General features: G+C 41.7%; 1 protein-coding gene across 1 annotated transcript; it reads right to left on the reverse strand.

Moving 5' to 3' along the window:
* Positions 1–1,624: 1,624 nt before the first annotated feature.
* rspry1 (ring finger and SPRY domain containing 1) lies at positions 1,625–10,973 on the reverse strand. Its single transcript, XM_028005864.1, has 15 exons — positions 10,619–10,973; positions 9,029–9,608; positions 7,400–7,452; positions 6,433–6,545; positions 6,022–6,148; positions 5,841–5,899; positions 5,605–5,671; positions 4,956–5,087; positions 4,709–4,824; positions 4,168–4,311; positions 3,989–4,100; positions 3,744–3,846; positions 3,192–3,344; positions 2,944–3,048; positions 1,625–2,846 (listed from the first exon to the last, which is right to left on the reverse strand). Exons 2-15 carry the CDS (start codon positions 9,403–9,405, stop codon positions 2,750–2,752), a joined length of 1,758 nt encoding a protein of 585 aa, XP_027861665.1. The 5' UTR covers positions 9,406–9,608; positions 10,619–10,973; the 3' UTR covers positions 1,625–2,749.
* Positions 10,974–20,908: the final 9,935 nt, after the last annotated feature.

Below are 20,908 nucleotides of genomic sequence, written 5' to 3' on the forward strand. Positions count from 1 at the left end.
AAAGAAGCAGAAAATGAACAGACTTTGCTCTGAAGACGCGCCTGCCAAGGTGAAGCCACGCCTCTCTGAAGCCACGCCTCTCTGAAGCCACGCCTCTCTGAAGCCACGCCTCTCTGAAGCCACGCCTCTCTGAAGCCACGCCTCTCTGAACTGGTCTCCCAAAAACAGCAGCAGGAGTCTCACTGATTTACAGGTGTGTAATTTGTGCAACACTTTATTCTGGCCCCAAAAAAGTATTTTGTGGATTCAAATGATGAAAATTTCATAATCATCCAGAAATGACAAAAAACAAACTAAATTTAAAATAAAAAAAATTAAGTTATTAAAAAAATGTTAATTCTTTGAAAAAAATCCAAATTTATTTTTAATTAGTAAAAAAATATTTTGGGGGCTGAAATTCTTTCATGGGGCCGAAATATTTTTGGGGGCCAGAATAAAGTAATACTGTAACTTGCTGTGTGGCTCATTTTGTGCACCAGCAAAAAAAACATATACATACAACCTATGTCTTGAATTTGGAAAAAAATAATATTTTATTTATCACTAAAGAAGGGTTTGGTGACTGCGCATATGAAGCTGATGGGTTCGGTACCTAAAAAAGGTTAAGAACCACTGATCTAGAGTCGATGCACAGCTTATTACAACTGAAACCAGCGATCATCCTGAAACCTGGGAGTAGTGATGACCTCTGACCTGACCCTTCAGAGCCACATAAAGACTGTCACAAAGTCGCCTTCTATCAGATGAACAACATCTAGATGACTAATATCTCAGTGAGATCTAGAGAAACTCATCCAGTCGCTTTGATTCCTGCAGCAGCGTCTGTCCAACAAATCAATCCTCCAGCTGCAGCTGATCCAGAACGCTGCTGCTGGAGTTCTGACCAGAACCAGGAGGATAGAGACATAAACCCAGTTCTCCAGAACCTCCACTGGCTCCCTGGAGCTGAAATCCTGTTAGTTTATAAATCACTGAACGGATCAGAACCACAATACATTAAAGATCTGCTGCTGCTGTATCAACCTTCCAGACCTCTCAGGTTCTGGTTCTGGTTCTGCTCTGCATCCAGAACCAGAACCAAACGAGGAGAAGCAGCTTTCAGCTTCTATGCACCACAAATCTGGAACAAACTTCCAGAAAACTGTAAAACAGCTGAAACACTGAGATCCTTTAAATCCAGACTAAAAGCTGCTGTTAGTTTTATTAGAAACATAATCAATAATCAATTTAACGATGGAACTCGACTTTATGTCATGTTTGATTGTTGATTCTGTTGACTTTGTGTTTGTTTGATATAAAGCTCTTTGAAATGCCTTCCTGCTGAAATGTGGTATACGAATAAAATTTGATTGCTTGATTGATAAAAGGAGCCCAGACCCAGATCTGAGAGCAGACCCTGGAGGTTCTGTTGTTTGGGCCCAGATTTCTGCCTTAAACTCTTTGCATCTCCTGAGGATCTGAGTTTTGCTGAAGCTGGAAACCAGAACCAGCAGAAATAAAGTCATGTGAGATAAATTCATGAACTCTATTCAGTAGTTGGACTTTTTGAAGGTCAAATCATTTCAGGATTTTAATTTCACAGGTTCTGGTTGATGCTGGAAAACCAGAGTCAGTCAGACAGAGATCACATTAACATACATTTATTACAAATATCACAAATCAAGAAACAACAATTTCTTAATAAATCACATCTTTGGGAACTCCGGATCATAATTCCTTTATAAACATTTTAAATACAAGTCACAAATTAATCTTTACAATCCTGAACCTGGTTTCCAACCAGTCAGATTCTTCTGCTCCACGTTAAGGTGCCGACTTCTTCCAGGGTTTCCATCAACTCTGCTGCCTCTGCAGGATTTGTTTGACCGTTAAATGATTCACTCTTTGATTTCAAAAGCTACTGAAGCGTTTTGTTTGGTTGCACAAAGAACTTTTCCCGAAAGGCATTCTGCCATCCAAAAATCCATGAACCTGTTTGTGAAAGCCAGCTCAGTGAACCCAGAGACACAGGGACGACTCGGGGGGACTCGGAGGACTCGGGGAACACGTCCCTTGGCTTGGAGGAAACAAGGTGACTCGATGAACCATCCTGACATGTTTCGGTTCCTATTAGTTGCTTCAGTTGAATCTGTTTCCAGATCAGATCTGATGAAACCCTGAAAGCTTCATGGAAACATTTCCAGCAGCTGAATCCATAAAGCAACAGCAGAAACGATTTCTGGAGAGAACTGAAACCCTGACGCTCACACCAGCCAGCGGGAGCGCTGTTCTCCAGAGGACAGTTGAATGTGGGTGAAACAGCAGAAGATTGAGGAGTTCTCAGAGTTTCCTTTCCTGGCTGCAGGACAAACTGAATTTGGAATATAAATGATAATCTTATAATTCATCAGCGGCAGAATGTGGCATAAAGCCAAACAAAGAGTTTTGGGGCCGTTCATAAAGACAGAAGCCGTGGAGGAAATATTAACTGCTACCTTTAGAGAACAATAATTAGCATATTGATGGAATCAACGTGCCTGTACCTCAGATTTAATACTGCAGCCTGCAGACGGCTGAACACTAGCAGACGCTCTGCAGGACGGATCCTCAGGTCTGAGGGCTGCCTCAACAAGGTGCTGGTTCTGTCAGGATCCGGTCCAGTTCAGAACACCAAGAGGAGACTCCTCCCCTCCTCTTCTTCAGGGAAACACGGCGCCATCTTCATCAGGAAGGAGGAAGAGGAGCAGGAGGAGGAAAAGCGTGAAGTTGGTCAGGAGACGTGAGCGATGAGTCTGACTCGGGTCTGGATCTCCTGGCGGCACAGCGGACACGTCTCCAGCTGTAAGGCACAGTCCATGCACATCCCACTGCCGGGAGGGAGAGAGCGTCAGTGATGCAGCCACAACAGCAGCAGCAGCAGCAGCAGCTACAGATGCTGCGGCCGCCTCAGGTCTGCAGTCTTACCTGTGTCCACAGGGCCGCAGCTCCGTGTCGGCCATGACGTCGCAGCACAGCGTGCAGCAGTTGTCCCTGATGCTGACCTGCTTCAGTAAGGCCAGACGCCGATGTCTGGGGAACCAAACGACCGATCATCACCGTTTCCATGACAACAGGATGAGCAGACGTACGCAAGCGTTATTAGTTAACCAGGAACACAGAGCGACAACGGGATGGGGGTCAAAGGTCACTCCCTGGTGCAGCAGGGCTCCTACCTTGGCAGGATGATCTTCTCAGTGGGCTTGAGGGAGGCGAAGTCATTGAAGGTGCTGAACTTGACGGAGGGCGGATGGCGGAACGGCTTGGCCCCGAAGTTAAACTCACACTGCTGGTAGGACATGAAGCTGGCGGCGGCGAAGAAACCCGACCTGCAGCAGAACCACAAGAAACGAGTCGGACCAGAGGAACCAGCGCCGACTAACTGGTTCGTCTCACCGCTGCACACTCAGCACAAAGGAAACATTAATAACCTAAAAGCAGCTAATCATGAAGATAATACGACCGAACAGAAAAATAAATCATTCCAAGACGCTTATTGAGCATCAGGTCCACCTCAGACTTTACTAGTTGATCTGTGATCAGCAGATTGATTAGTTATGCCTCACAGGAGGATTATGTTTCTGTAAACGAGTCTGATTACTTAAATATTACTGAGAGGAAGCTTCATTACAGTAGATTTGATCAGAAATGTTTAATGGTCTCTGTTGATGTTTTTGCTCAAAGCGTTACTTCCTGTGTGCGATGTGGGAAGCGGCGCTGAAACTTACGTGGCTGAGGAGAAGACTTGTTTCTCTGGCGGCAGCTGGTGTCCGTTAAGATAGAAGATCATCTGCTTTTTGTTCAGATCTAACAGGAAGCCGATGGCGTCTCCTGCAGCGGACAGATCACAAAACGATTTCACCGTTTTCACTCAAAGCGAGCCGAGTTAGCGGCCGAATGCTGAGATCAACCCAGCCATCAAAAGCTGGTGTGTTCTTTGGACAGTTGAGGAAACGCTAGACGTAAGGCTCACCCTCCTTCCAGCAGGGATGAGAATGAGGTTTACTGCGAGCGTTGTACCAGATGAGCTGCCTGCAGCCATCATAAGCGCATGAATATTCATCGTCTCCTATGCCGTAGCCTTCCTGTGGGAGCAGAACGGCGTTAAATGGAGCGACGCAGGCCGAGGCGCAGCACAGATCTGCTACCTACATGGTTTAGGAACTTGCTGTCTTTGGTGGCCCATCCGATCTGCATCACGCCCGATGTGACGACCGTCACCTCGTAGTACCAGACGCCCGAATCCACGCAGAACGTACAGCGCACGCTCTCAAAGGAAGAGGCGTCGCACCGCGCCTGCAGAACGTGACGACACAGGATGACAAACCTCACAAACTCTGCAGACCAGAGGCCTCAATCTGCACAAACGCCTCAGTAGCATCTTTACAAGGCCGAAACCATTGAGACGGGCCTGCAGCCTGAGAGCCCTGCTGCTGACAGCATGATACACAACCCACCTAACATCAGCATGTGCAAAATATGCAATACTGCAGCCAATCAGCTGCCGTTTCACATCAGCACCGCTGGGATCCAACTGCACACGGGCCCTGACCGCAGCTGACCTTTGGCGATAGCAAGACCTTCTCTGTCCTTCGTGACCTCAGCTGCTCGGGGTCAGCCGGAGGTCAGCCACAGGTCAACTAGAGATCAGTATCCAGAAATCCCGTCTCCACTCCAATGAACCCAGACTGACCTCCAATCCAGTCGGGGAAATCTTGAGGTACTCGCTGACGTCGTTGCTGTTCAGCATGGCGTTGATGCTGCTCAGGTTCACCTTCTCGTAGGTGAACTGACGGCCGTCCTTCAGGACTGAACCCGGGAGAAACGGAGAAACACGTCAATCTGGAGCCGCAGAGTCTGTGTAGCCTAGACTCTAGTTTCTGATCCCGGTCCAGTCTAATGTCTGATCCTGGTCCGGGCTGCGCCACAGTTTCACTCACACAGGTTGTCCAGGCTCCACTGTGAGCAGAAGCCCACCTGCCTCTTCAGGTAGTCCTGGTGGTCCGCCCACAACTCCAGGACAGCGAGTCGATCGCTGATGGACGACTCTGACACAGTCAGCTTGTTCTCACCTGAAACAAGATGATGAAACTAATTTAATAAAAAACAAAAAACTTCTTATTCCAGCAAATGTTTTCACCGTAAAACAAACAAATTATTCTGAGTGAATAAAACAACGACATTTTTAAAGTCATAAAAAAGTTAAACGCAGTTTGAGCCTGACGGAGCAAACGGTTCTGACAAAAAAATGATGCTGCCGGACGAGAAACGCTACGATGCGCAGTGAGGACCAGGGAGGATTTTCTTATCTTGTTGCTTTTTTGTTGAAAATGTGTCAACATGTTATGAAGGAACACTAAAGAACAGGGAATGTTTTCTAATGTTCATGAACAATAAGTAGTGAACCCGGACTATGGATGGTCTAACGGGATGAAAACTGCAGCACAGCATCACCTCGGCTAGGCTGAAAACAAACACGGACGCCAGGAGAAAACGAGACGACTGAGCAGATGTGTTATCTAGATTAAAATCCTCTGCATGAGCTGCTTCTCAGCTGGATCAGATCGGCGATGAGTCGGCTCCACCTACTGGTCTGGGAGAACTTCTCCAGAGCGATGAGAGCGAACAGCATGACAGTCGGGTGGGAGTCGGCGCTCTGCATGGAGACACAATCAGTCAGCAACGTTCCCCTCAAACATTCAACAGTCTGACCAGATTTACACATTAGAGGACGGACCGACGTCCCAACTGGTCCTGCATGATTACCCAGCATGCAGTGCGACTAACCATGCATGACCTCTGACCCAGAAACAGAGAGCGCTCACCAGGCTCTCCAGAAGGTATTCCAGTGTTCCAGGACTCAACAACCCAATGCTGGCTGGTCCTGGGGAAGAAAGCAGCTGGGTAACTGGAGCAATAATGAAGCGTTACCAACAACATCGAAGGTCAAAATTCAGCAGCGCTCAAACTCCCCCGGCTGCAGGAAGCAGGGCTTTCTGACCGTACCTGCTAGTTTCTCAGCCAGGCAGCCCAGGACGGCCGTGGTGTTTCTGTGCTTAGCCGGGTTCAGAGCGTCCTGCTGGGCCACCGTAGCGCTCAGACTCAACATGTCTGACAGTTTCTGCAGAGCGTCCTGGAAGGAAAACGGCCGTTGATCCACATAATGTCACACGGCGTCACAAAACGCCACACCTTTTGTGGTGCATTGCGTTTTGTTTCTCAACATAACGGCTGGCACACAGATGATCGTGACTCAAACATTGCTGCAGCAGCGACTCATTCCTCCAACACAGCTCATGTAATTAAACAATAAATGAAACAAAGTCAAAGGCAGGTTGGAAATGAAGCCAGGCAGCTTCCTGATTATTGTTGATGCCTGAAGCAGCCTGGGGACGCAGATTATTCCAGATTCCACACCTTGGTAGGAAGAGGACACTCATCCAGGAGGAGGGTGATGACTGCAGGACCGAGCGGATCGTCCAATGGAATCACTCGAATCAGAGACTGGACCACCTCCAGCCAACCGTCGTCTGGGAGAAAACACAGTCAGCAGCAAAATCATTAATAAAGAAGGGAATAAACTGAATAAATAACCAGATTTTAACTCAAAACCTCTTTAAATGTGTTCATGAACACAGCTGGTCAAGACACTAACAATAAAAAGTTCCAGTTTATTAAATTAACATGTTCTAATTTCTCATCTCCTGCTTTAGTTTCCCATGAAATTTTATGAGTAATTTGTCCTCGTTCTTGATTACAATGTGCAACATAATGAAAGCAGGCATTTCCACTTCATTAAGGCATAAATTACTTCCCACCTCGTTTGCAAGTCAACCTGCTCATGAATAATGCAGGCAGAGCCACACGGCGCCGTGGACAGAACCTCCAGCCGCACAGCACCGAGGAAAACTCAGCAAATATAAGCCAACTACTAAATCCATTTGCATAAAGAGACGGATATTAATGACATTAAAATGAGACGGAACCCAACAGGAAGGGAGCTGCTGCTGAACGTTCAGCCGTCTCCTAAGGCCGAGTCGACCCAAACTTCCACCCAACCAACGCTGCAGAGAGATTCCCAGAGCTAAAGGAAAACTAGTTTATAATCCTGCTGGATTACTGACATCTAATGCATCTCACACGGACATTAGATGTTAGATGGGGGAACAAATGAAAAGTCTGGATCAGGTCAGGCAGAACGGGGAAGATTCTAGGCGAGGCAGCAGACATGTTTCAGTCCAGAGAGGATCTGCTGAGATCCAGGAACCGATCAAATACCTAAACCAGCTTTTATCTGAACAATCTGATCAGGACCAAGTCAGCCTCTGATGACGGAGCGTCACAGATCAGGATGGAAGCTCGTGTGTTGCTGTAAGCGACTTACCTGTCTCTGCCATCTCATGCAGCGTGATCATGGAATATGGAGGTTCCTGGTCACTGAAAGACACAAAACATGTCATCACAGGTGAACATCCTGCTCACTTCACCCAAATTAACTACAGAAAATCTATCCAACTTTTAATAGAGGTAACCTCAGGGTCTGTAGTTAATGACAATTAATCCAAAACTATATAATGTCAACCTGAGCTCAGCAACAAAAATAGTTTTAGTTTTTAATCTTCAGGTTCTTCATCAGATTGGAGCAAAACATTTTTCTATCCGTTCATCTTTCCAGAGGTTCTCTGATCGTTCATCGATCTTTAGAAATCTGGACTGTGGACACTGACATTAGCATTAGCTGCTACATGCTAACATTGAGATGTTACTTCATGCTAGCATAGCTTCTGATAGGCTTACTCCTCTTAGCACAAGATGAACATAACAGCAGTCTTTTCCATCGTCCAATCAGATTGTTCAGAAACAGAAATGAAGCAAGAGGCGTCGCAGCTGCTAGCGGATGTAGCTCATCCGTCACATTTATGATTCTGGACTTTTGTATGTAAAAATTAAAGATTAATTGCGTTAAACATTTTAATATGTCTGTAATTTATAAATAAAAATTAACATGTTGAAGTCCCACCCTAGGATATAATAGTAATGTGTGTTTTATGCACAGCTTTGGAGCTAAAAGCCTGATGGAGCATTAGTATAATAAGTCTGAGGTTCCAAGGCAGACATGAGTCGGTGCTGCTGGATCCGACCCATGATGCTCTGCTCTGGTCAGGCGGCGCTTTCTGGAAACTGCTCAAACAGCCCACAGCTGAACTGGGCTGAATTGGTCCAACTGGTCCAAAGAGAACATCCAGCTGAGATTAAAAAAAACACCACCAGAGGCAAAAGGCACAACAGGAGGTGAACAGCAGCGCTTAGAAACCTGCAGAGCAGCTTCATAACAGAAACTATGACATCATTAGATCAGAACACCTGGTCACAGTTCAACCAGAACCTTCTAACCCGTCTGGGGTCAGAGGTCAGACCATAACATAGCATTCATATACAGAACCTCAGCAGAAGCCATAACCAGCTGCAGCGCACGTCAGGAGGTCTGTTAGCGAGCGAAGAAAAGCAGGAAAAAAAACAGACTAAAACATTTTCCTCCCTGCTCTTCTTCAGCATCTCAGTCGCTAAGCAACAGATCAGAACCAGCACAGGTCCACTACTAATACAATATGTCACCACAGAGCAGGAAGCTACTGCTAACGCCACACCGCTGACCTGCAGGTTTAACACGGTGAGAGCTTCTGAGACAGGAAATGAACTGAACAGAAAACGAACTGAACAGGAAATGAACTGAACAGGAAATGAACTGAACAGAAAACGAACTGAACAGGAAATGAACTGAACAGGAAATGAACTGAACAGGAAATGAACTGAACAGAAAACGAACTGAACAGGAAATGAACTGAACAGGAAATGAACTGAACAGTGGGAGAACCAAGATTGAGAATCACAGAACCCCCTGACCTCAAGGGAGAACCGCCCGAACTCTGAGGGAACCACCCTACTTGAACTGCTGGTGCCTGCTTGCTTCCAGCTGACCCGATTGGACCCGCCTTCCTGTCTCAGGACTTACTTGTCCACCAGCGTCCTGATGACAGCCAGCGTGTCCAGCACCAGCCCGTCCACGTTCTGCTTCTTCCGTCTGGGCTCGTGTGGGCCGCGGCCGCGGCGCGGCGGTCGGACCGGATCTCTGGGCCGGCCGCTTCTGTCAGCGGCGTCGGCTCCGACGGCGGCGCCGTGGTCGACCCGGCGGGCCTGAGCTCTGGAGGCCGAGTCGTGGCGGTGGTCTTCTAGGTCGCTGTCCTCTCTGCACACGCAGCTGTTGCCCATGGCACCGAGGCGGGCGGCGGCGAGCGTCTCCCGGGCCGGGGGTGCCGAGGGGGAGAGGAGCAGCAGCAGCTGGGCGAGGCTCCTACAGGCACAGAAAGTGATCCAGGCAGCTACTATCATATCATTTGGAGAGCCGTGGTTTGGGGCTCCTCTTCTCAGTGGGCTGGGTCGGGTCAGCGGCGCCACTCATTCTGTTGCCTAGAGGAGATCGGAGGGGTTCAACGACACATGGAACGCCAGGGAGCGGAGCCTGAAGCCACACGAGCTGTGGACATCACCGAGGGCACCGGGTTCAGGAGGACAGCTTCATCTGGACCTCTGAGCTGCAGAGATAAGAACCAATCAGAGCAGAAGAAACTCCGGACATTCATTTCATCAGAACAACAAGCAACATGAGAAACTACTGGCAAAAAGCTCAGCTGATCTTTAAAACTCTGTACAGAAACTGCATCAGTTTGCTTTGAAAATATGATATTTGTTCTTCATCTTATAAATGAGCCAAATCCTAATCTAATTCAAACTCTTTCAGAACATGCAGTTGAGCTGTTAGCAAGAGAATGTCATACAGCAACTGTCTTTAGTCAGAGACGTATCCAGATTCACTGCAAGACTGACAGCTACTGGAGCTCCTTCCTGCCCTCTGTCTTAGGATACTTGGATGACACGAGTTATTAAAGCATCGAATTTCTCTTTGGGATACAGACAGTAGCTTTTAACTGAAACATTTTGAAAATAATACTTCTAAAAGTCCAAAGAAAAATACTTATATTCAAGTTCTGTAAGGATCTCCTAGAGCAATAGTTTCACTTAAAAGAATGACTGTTAGTTTACTGGAGGAAAACTGTGGGCCTCTTTTAACCATGAACGTGATCAGGGTTTCTCCCAGGGCACCATAAGCCTTGCGGGCCACCAGGTTAAGAAATGCTTATTTATTTAAGTTTTTTTATGGTTGCATTTTTAGGACGTTATAGTTGGTGTTCAGATATTAATCTTCCAATAACACATAATTATCAAGTGATATTTTCAAATCTCCTGTCAACTTTAGACATTTAACTCAAAGACAGGCGGGCCGCTGGATGAATGACCGCCTGCCGGGCGCCCAGCCACCAGGTCTAGGGAGTTTTCTGGGGGAAACCTGGGTGATGTTTGTGAAGTAGCTGATCGGTAAAATTATATCTTATAAATATACATTGTTGACAAACAAATGCTTTTCAGCTAGGCTAGCACGCCAGCCTAACAATAACATTATACGATAAAAACCAAACCGAATAAACGTCAACTCATCATTTTCACTGTAAATTTCACCGATTTAAAAAATAAAAAGTATACTCACAGAGCTGCGGTATGAGCCGGTTTAAAGCGAGCTGGATCCAGAACAAAATGGTTAGAGAGCTAGCCTGCTAACTGTTAGCCTAGCTCAACACTCCTCTGGTTTCTCTGTCAGAAAGCGACAGAAACAGCCAGTTAAAGGTGATAATAAACTCTACGGAAGTTCTGGGGGACATTCACACCGCCTGGCTGAGACTGCGGCACCGAGAGGCTCTGTTAGAGAAAACAAACCCCCACAGATAGCAGCAGCGGACAGGCTATCCAGCTAGCTGCTCGCTAAGTTCCGCGTAGCGTCGGCAGCTAAAAGGCTGCTGTTCATTTTCTTCTTCTTCTTCTGTTGTGGAGGCGAGGAATGAGGGAGGAGAAAGCTGGACTTCCGCTCGGATCTTTTCACAGTTTCGTTTACGGGATGACCACTCACTGACATTTAGACACAAAAAATACAGCAATAATTTGGTTTATTTAGCCTGTCATTAAAATATTCAGTTTTTTAAGCTAAATATTCAGTGCTCAACCAAATGGTTAAGTCTGAGCTAACTATTTAGCTCTAAATTAAATATTTATTTTCTGAACTAAATATTTAACTTGCTAACTAAATATTTAGCAGACAAGCTAAATATTTTTGATGTAACTACGTTCAAGCCAATTTGTACATTTGCTAAATATTCAGGTTGGACCTAAATATTTAGCCATATTTAGTTTGAAAATGAAATATTTGGTTTGTTAATTCAATGATTAGTGTGGAAAGTAAATATTTATATTTAGTTAAGAACTAAATATGTTGTTAAAAATAAATAGGTATTTTCTATATATATATATATATATATATATATATATATATATATATATATATGAGCTGAGAAACACATGGATAAACACATGAGCACGGCACAGAAAGGTATCGGTATAAATAGCAGAGGAGCCAAACACCAACTCCTCGTAGACCGCACAGTTGCCCGAGACTGCAAAACCCGAGACACCAACCTGTGTATGGCTTGGATTGATTACAAGAAAGCCTATGGCTCAATGACTCATACTGGGATCATTGAATGCTTAGAGATGTATAACATCAACAGGACTCTGAGAGCCTTCATTGCAAACTCGATGAGGCTGTGGAAAACCACCCTTGAAGCCAACTGCAAACCACTTGCACAAGTGTCCATCAAATGGGGCATATACCAAGGAGATGTTCTGTCCCCGCTACTGTTCTGCATAGGCCTGAACCCCCTCAGCCAAATTATCAACAAGACTGGCTACGGATACCGACTCAAAAATGGGGCCAACATCAGTCACCTTCTCTACATGGATGACATCAAGCTCTATGCCAAGAGTGAGCGAGACATCGACTCACTGATCCACACCACCAGGATCTACAGCACGGACATTGGGATGTCATTCGGACTAGAGAAGTGTGGTCGGCTGATCACAAAGAGGGGGAAGGTCATCCGCACAGAAGGGGTCTCACTCCCAGAAGGAACAATAGCAGACGTAGAGGACAGATACAAGTACCTAGGTATACCACAAGCAAATGGCAACCTCGATGAGGTCACAAGGAAAGGAGCCATAGCTAAATACCTCCAACGAATAAGGCAAGTCCTGAGAAGCCAGCTCAATGGCAAGAACAAAATCCGTGCGATAAACAGCTATGCCCTGCCAGTAATCAGATACCCTGCTGGAATAATTAGCTGGCCAAAGGAGGAGATAAAAGCCACGGATATTAAGACTAGAAAACTACTAACAATGCATGGAGGGTTCCATCCCAAATCCAGCACCCTGAGACTGTACACGAGCCGCAAGGAAGGAGGCAGAGGACTAGTGAGTGTGAGAACCACAGTCCAGGACGAAACAACTAAGATCCATAAATACATCAGGGACAAAGCCTCAACAGACAATGTGCTCAGTGAATATCTCAGACAACAGGGAACGGAGGTTGAGGTGCCAGAGATACCATCATGGGAGGACAAGCCCCTACATGGGATGTACCACCAGCAAATAACCCAAGTGGCTGATATCAGTAAATCCTACCAATGGCTGGAAAAAGCTGGACTCAAGGACAGCACAAAGGCCCTCATCCTTGCCGCCCAGGAACAGGCCCTAACCAGAGCAATAGAGGCCCAGACCTACCACACCAGACAAGACCCAAGGTGAAGGTTGTGCAAGGAGGCCCCTGAGACAGTCCAGCACATAACAGCAGGGTGCAAGATACTGGCAGGGAAAGCGTACATGGAACGACATAACCAAGTTGCAGGCATAGTGTACAGAATCATCTGTGCAGAATATGGACTGGAAACCCCGAGATCAAAGTGGGAAACACCCCCAAAGGTGGCGGAGAACGCCAGAGCTAAGATCCTGTGGGACTTCCAGATCCAGACAGACAAAATGGTAATGGCGAACCAACCAGACATTGTCGTAGTGGATAAACAACAGAGGAAAGCCGTTGTGGTAGATGTAGCAATACCAAGCGACTGCAACATCAGGAAAAAGGAGCATGAGAAACTAGAGAAATACCAGGGCCTCAGGGAGGAACTGGAGAGGGCCTGGAAGGTGAAGACCACAGTAGTGCCTGTGGTCATCGGGGCCCTCGGGGCAGTCACCCCCAAACTGGACCAATGGCTACAACAGATCCCAGGAACAACATCAGACATCTCAGTCCAGAAATGTGCAGTCCTTGGCACAGCCAAGATACTGTGCAGAACCCTCAAGCTCCCAGGCCTCTGGTAGAGGACTCGAGCTCAGAGGATAAGAACCACCCGCGGTGGGTGAGAAGGGAATTTAGAATTTTTTTATTTCTTATATATATATATATATATTTAGCTTCCTAACTAAATATGCAATTTTTGAGGCTAAATATTTAGTTTGTAAACTAAATATTTAAATTGTGACATTGATAAATGTATGAATAATAGTTATTTTCAATGGTTATGTCAACGGTTTTTCACTGTTACTCTACAAACGGCTTTCCGTAGTTTTGATATAAAGGATCCAACCCGAGGGAGAGACGATCTGACTCCCAGGCAGCTGCAAGAAAACAACCAGGTGCATGTGGTGAGAGTTCATGCACTAATAAAGACATGACACAACCAGCAGATGGTACTTTATTTATAATAAAAATTTCCCACCACAGGAAACAGGACACGTACAAAAAAAACCATACAGAAGTTGATGTTTATGGAAACCAGCCCGTTTCTGAAACAGTTCAGATAAATCTGATGGAGAACCAGACTAATGGAACCTGGAGCAAGATGGCGGCGTGAGTGGTCGTTCTTTGCAAGCTCTCCCAAGATTGTCTATAGGGAACTGTTATTGCTGCTTTAACGCAGGGAAGCATTTATTCTGAGCCCTTCGTGAAATATTGTGCTTGTATTTTTAGTTTTCTTAAGAGGACAGGTATTATGGGAAGATTATAGTGGTTTTACATCTGGTTCATACTCCAGTCTGGAAGGTGGCGGTAATGCACCTATAAGTTGTTTGAAAACCGCCATAAAACAAAAAGAAGAAGAAGAAGAAATATCGTGCTTAAAGCTGCTTAAAAAAGACGTCCTGAAAATGTCAAAGAATGGCTGCAAGTGGTAAACGCAAATCCGTCAGCACAGAAAATACTCCAACTAAGATGTCGGCTAAAAGTCACAAACCGACGGAAGACCATGACTTCGCTGAAAATATCAGCAACTTTAAACGATAAAGGAGAGAGCGGACGGTCTTCAAGCACAAATGATCTCAGAGGTTCGGTGGATTATATCCATGCTGAAATGAAAGAAGTGCTGGAAAAGATGACAGAAACCGTCGGGAGAGTTGAGAAATCAGGAAAAAGGTGCAAATGGAAAATAAGCTGCTCGAACTTTCACATTATAAAAGAAGATGGGACTTCCGGCTTTCGGGAATAAATGAAGAAGAAGAAGAAAAATGTTCGTAGCGCTGGTAGACCGAGGCTTTGCTGCTGGTTTTGTGAGACGGAGTGCGGCAAAACAAAACACATATCAGAGTTGGAAAAGGCGGATTTTGGCATAAACTGGTATGTGAATGGTTTGGTTGGAAATGGAGACAGGAAATGAGGAAGACATGGATTTTGAAGGGTGGACGCCAGTGGGGAGAGGAAGAGGGAGAGGACGGGGAAGGCATAAAACAGATGAAGGAAAGGAAATGGGTGATATTCAAGGAAATAAACGAGAACTGGAAGGAAGTAGTTCCGAAGAAGAAAGGATAGTTAGGAGGAAAGTTGTGAGGGAGGAATTTAAAATAATATTAAAACTTAAGAACGAAGAAGAACAGGATAACATCAGCCCCATTGTGGTGTCAAGAGAAATAAAAAAGAAAATTGGAGATGTTGAAATGGTAAAGATTTTGAGAGATGGAAACCTATTGGTAGTTTGTAAAAATGAAGAACAAAAAAATAAGGCTTTAAATGTGGATAATATATGTAAAAAAACTGTGTTGGAGAAAAAAATTGTGGGAGAAAATAAAAAAACTAGAGGAGTGATTTATGGGATCCCTCTAGATGAAGATCTTGATAAAATTAAGCGAAGTATTGTAGGAGCAAAAGCAAATAACTTGAAGAGATTGTCAAGAACAATAAATGGAGAAAGAGTAGGAAGTTTGTCAATCCTCATTGACTTTGAAGGGAAAGAATTGCCACAAAACGTCAAAATAGGTTATCTTAGTTTTCAGGTCAGACCTTATATCCCTCCACCACTTCGTTGTTTCAAGTGTCAAAGATATGGACACATAGCAGCAGCTTGTAAAGGGAAACAAAGATGTCCAAAATGTGGTGAAGATCACAAATTAGAAGAATGTAAAGAAGAAGCACAAGAAAAATGTTGTAACTGTGGAGGGCAACATAGAGTTACGTATGGAGGATGTGAGGTAAGGAAGAAGGCAAAAGAAATTATACAGATTAAAACAACTAAAAACATTAGTTATGCGGAAGCTGTTAAAAATGTGAAGGAGCAGACAACAAGAAAGAGTGAACAAATAGCGAGCCAAATCCCACAGCAAAACAAAGTACAATCAGAAGATAATATCACAGTATCAGTAGAAAAACTAATATTATTTGTAGCATATGTTATCAACTGCACTGACCAAGCCAAGCATAAAACTGAGAAAATTAAAATAATAGTGAGAGGAGCTGAAAAGTTTTTGGGGTTTAAAGAGGGATCATGGGAGAACATAAACAAAAAGCTGGAGGTAGATGGTAGATCAGGACCACCAGGTGAAAATAATTAATGCTAATATTACAATGGAATGCAAGAAGTTTAATTGCTAACGGACAGGAACTTAAAGGTTATGTTGATAGTCTTGAGGATAAACCAGAAATTATTTGTGTTCAGGAAACATGGTTAAAAACAACATTAGATTTTGTGATTAAAGGATATAATAGTGTTAGAAGAGACCGACAGGAGGAGAGAGGTGGAGGAGGATGTGGAATATTTATAAAACAAGGGATACAATATCAGGTATTAGGGAAAGGGAAAGAACTTGAATATATTGTAATTGAAATATGGGAACAAGAAGGCAAATTTAAAATAATAAATTTTTATAATCCATGCAAAACATTATCAATTGAAATATTGGAGGAGTTAACCGAATATTTGGAAGGGAAAATAATTTGGTGTGGGGATTTTAATGCAAATAGTACATTGTGGGGTAAAAGTAATGATAGAAATGGACAGGTTATAGAAGAATTAATGGAAATGAAAAATCTTGTATGTATTAATGATGGGAGGAAACAAGAATCAATGTAAGAACAGGGATGGAATCAGTTATTGATTTAACAATTGTTTCAGATGTTTTAGCTGGTATTTGTGAGTGGTTCATTGATAAAAATTCAACAATAGGTAGTGATCATTATCCCATTATAATAAGAGTAGGATTAAATTTAAATAAGAATATAAAGGTCAATAAAAAACTGAATTTTAATAAGGCAGACTGGATTAAATTTAGATACTTGAGTCAAATAAATTTAGAGAAAGTAGATATGACAATGGATATAAATGATATAAATTTAGAAATTAGTAAAATAATTATGGAAGCAGCAGATAATTCTATAAAGAAAACAGGGTGTAGAAATGATAAGAAAATGGTGCCATGGTGGACAAATGAATGTAAAAAAGCAATAAAGTTAAGAAATAAAGCATTTAAAGTACTAAAAGGTAACCCAATTTATAAGAATTTAATTGATTATAAAAGAAAGCAAGCAATGGTAAGAAGAACTATTAAGATTCAAAAAGAGAATATTGGAGAAATTTCTGTAGCACAATAGGGAAAGAAACCAAAATAGAAAAAATTTGGAAAATAATTAAAAGAATGAATGTAATAAAGAGAGAGTTTGAATATCCTATATTAAAAATGGATAATATAAATATAGTAAGAGATGAAGATAAAGTTGAAATATTGGCAAGAACATTTAGTAAAATTCATAGTTCAAATAATATTAGTGAAGAGGGAAGAAAAGGGAGGGAAAATACAAAACTTAAATATAAAGAGTTAGTAGAGAGTGTTGAAGAAACGAATAATCTGTTAAATGTTGAGTTTACAAAAGCTGAATTGAAATCTGCACTCAGGAAGACAAAAAATACAGCACCAGGTAAAGATCGGATTTATTATAGAATGATAAGACAACTTAGTGAAAAATCAAAAGACATAATATTGCAATTATATAATAAAATTTGGGAGGAGGGAAAACTACCATTGAACTGGAAGGAATCAATTATAGTACCAATAGCAAAACCAGGAAAAGATAATTCAAACCCAGAAAACTACAGACCAATAGCTTTAACATCCAATGTATGTAAAATAATGGAAAGAATGATTAACAATAGGATCGTATATTATTTAAATAGTAAAGGATATATATCAAAGTTTCAGAGTGGTTTTAGAAAAGGGAGGAGCACTAATGATCCAACGTTATGTCTAGAGCATGAAATTAGAAAAGCACAAGTAAATAAAGAAAGTGTAGTGGCAGTATTTTTTGACATAGAAAAAGCATACGATATGATGTGGGTTGAGGGATTATTAATTAAATTATATATGTTGGACATTAAAGGAAAATTATTTAAATGGATTAAAGACTTTTTAACAAATAGAAAAATACAAGTTAGAATTGGTGAAGTGATCTCAGGAAAATATAAAGTAGAAAATGGAACTCCGCAAGGAAGTATTATAAGTCCATTATTGTTCTTAATTATGATAAATGATGTATTTAAAGATATTGGAAAAGAAATTGGATGTTCACTTTTTGCAGATGATGGAGCTGTTTGGAAAAGAGGGAAAAATGTAGATTTCATTGTAAGAAAATTACAAAAGGTTATTATTGAAATAGAAAAATGGGCGTTGCACTGGGGATTTAAGTTTTCAGTTGAAAAAACAAAAGTAATGATATTTACTCAGAAAAAATTAAACAAGGAAATAAAATTGAAATTATATAATCAAGAATTAGAGCAAGTAAAGTGTATAAAATTTTTAGGAATATGGTTCGATGAAAAACTAAAATGGAATATTCATATTCAAAAAGTGGTAGATAAATGTAAAAAAATCTTAAATATTTTAAGATGCTTGGCTGGCAGTGACTGGGGAGCAGATAGAAAATCACTAAAACAGATTTACACTGGAATGATAAGATCTAACATAGACTTTGGTTGTATAGTTTATGGTTCAGCAGCTAAAACACATCTGGTCAAATTAGACATTATTCAACACCAGGCATTAAGATTATGTACTGGAGCATTTAAAACCACACCAACAGCAGCAATACAAGTAGAAATGGGAGAAATGCCATTAGATTTAAGAAGAACAAAACTAGAAATAAATTACTGGTTAAATGTACAAAGCAATAAATTTGATCATCCAACTAGGGAAATTTTAAGTCCATGTTGGGAAAAAGAAAAGAAAGAAATGAGGAGTTTTGGATGGACAATTGAAAATACAATAAAAGAATTTAAAATGAATAGTTTAGAAATAAGTCAAACACCAATATCAATAACACCACCATGGATTCTACCAGAAGCAACAGTAGATATGTCAATAATGGAAAAGAAACAAGATAAATCTTACATAGCAGATAGTTATTCAGTACAGATACATTTAAACAATTATTATCAATATATGCAAATTTATACAGATGCATCAAAAATAAATGGAAAAATAGGAGTAGCTTTTGTAGTACCAGAATTCAATTTAAAAATGGGAAAACGAATTACAGATGGATTATCAGTATACACAGGAGAAATGTTGGCAATATTATTAGCTTTACAATGGGTAGAAGAAATAAAACCATTAAAAACAGTGATATGTTCAGATTCTAGCTCTGCACTATTAAGTTTAAAGAACACTCAATCAGATAGTAGGATGGACATTTTATTAGAAATATTTCATACATTATTTAGGATACAAAATATGGGTTTAATAGTTATATTTGTGTGGGTTCCAGCACATATTGGGGTTGAAGGAAACGAGAGAGCAGATAAAATGGCTAAGAGGGCAATTCAAAATCCTATTGGTTTTACAGTTAAAACAAGTAAATCTGAGGCAAAGAGTATGGTTAAAGGAAAACTGATGGAAAGATGGCAAAAAAGGTGGGATGAAGAAAAAACAGGAAGATGGTTTTATAAAATTCAGAAAATAGTAGGAGAGAGAAGAAATGGAAGAAGAAATAGAAAGGAGGAAAGGGTGATAACAAGATTAAGATTTGGACATACAGGACTTAATTATACACTTTTTAAAATAAAAAAGCATGATAATGGCAAATGTGATTACTGTGGAAAATATGAAACAATAGAGCATATTATATTAGAATGTCATAAGTATGAAAGAGAAAGAAGATGCATGAGAAGAGAGTTTGAATGTATTAAGGAAAAGATTAATTTATTAGATATTTTGAGGAAGAATTTGGGGAGTAAACACATACAAATAATTATTAAATATTTAAAGACAACTAAATTGTTTCACAGAATTTGATTATAGTAGGTGTGTTTGTGAATATGTGCATGATCTAGAGAGGTATAGTATAAAGTTAAGTATAAAAATGGATGAATGTGTGTGTATATATATATATATATATATGTGTATGATTTATTTATTTAGTTTATTCATTATTGTTATTTGTAGGAGTATATTTAAATTTATATAAATAGATAGTCCATCTCGAACCACACTCCATACCAGTAAGTGGCGGTAATGCTACTTAAAGTTTGTTGCCAACCGCCAAAAAACTCAAGAAGAAGAAGAAGAAGAAGAAGAAATGTTCGTAGCAAGGCAGTTACCATTTGCCAGAAGACAGAGCCAGGATGCAAAGAAAAACTCATCCAGTGATCATCCAGTCCTCCATGAGACTGGAAGCGGCCAAACGGGCATCTTTTCTGAAGTCAAGCAGCTTCTTCTGCCCGGAGGACCGTCAGAGAAGAAACTGGCCGCTGGTGAGAAAAACACGCGAAGAAGAGAAAACAGCCTTTTTCTTCCGTCCCTTTGTTACTGACAAAGGAGGAAAAAGGAAAAACTTGAACCTGCTAATGACTGGCAGACATCTTGAGAACCAGAACTAACAGTTAAATAATGACATTAAATATTGAAAAAGCTCCGTTTATTATATAATTTTTCTGTTGGGAAAGTTTGTTAGATTTTTCTGTAACTCAATTTTCAGGGTTAGAAGCTATAACTCTTAGTAGATGTGGTGTATTTACCCCTGTGATTACCTGAGTTGGTACAGTCCTTGTATTCTGTGACGTGCAAGCGCGCTCCCTGTAGTCACCAGAAGGATAGCACAACAATAAAGAGCTGAACATGGTCCGAGCCTCCTCTGTTCATTAAGACATTACAGTAGCATTTCTTTTTTTAAAGTTATTTCACTCAATGCTCGAGGGTTAAGGAACAACATTAAAAGAAAGGCAACGTTTTTATATCTTAAAAATTTTAAAGCAGATTTCTGTTTAATCCAAGAAACTCATTCAACTGCAAATGATACCAAGTTCTGGAAAAGTCAGTGGGGGGACGAACTATGGCTGGAACATGGATCCACTCAGTCAGCAGGAGGCAACATTACCAAACAACTTCAGTGGAGATGGATTATGTCCACACATATGGACATTTTGTCTTATTAGTTGTATCAATAAATGAAGAAATTCTTTTGTTGGGTTCTATATATGGGTACAATACCAAAGCAGAAAATATGCAACTTTATGATAGATGGAGTAACGGGGTGAATTACTTATGTGGAAAATATCATATGAATATTATTATTATTGGTAGGGACTCTTAACGAAGCATTAGATAGATTTCCTCCAAAGGCTAAAACAAATCCAAACAC

This window comes from Xiphophorus couchianus, chromosome 2 (genome assembly GCF_001444195.1).
Source record: "Xiphophorus couchianus chromosome 2, X_couchianus-1.0, whole genome shotgun sequence".
In the NCBI taxonomy this organism is placed as follows: Eukaryota; Metazoa; Chordata; class Actinopteri; order Cyprinodontiformes; family Poeciliidae; genus Xiphophorus; species Xiphophorus couchianus.

Excerpts from the sequence above, each read along its gene's own strand:
- rspry1 (XM_028005864.1), bottom strand. The coding sequence starts at position 9,405 with ATGATAGTAGCTGCCTGGATCACTTTCTGTGCCTGTAGGAGCCTCGCC. Across the intron at positions 5,672-5,840 it reads AATACCTTCTGGAGAGCCTG|AGCGCCGACTCCCACCCGAC; the intron begins GTGAGCGCTCTC and ends GTCTCCATGCAG. Across the intron at positions 4,825-4,955 it reads GTGGAGCCTGGACAACCTGT|TCCTGAAGGACGGCCGTCAG; the intron begins GTGAGTGAAACT and ends TCCCGGGTTCAG.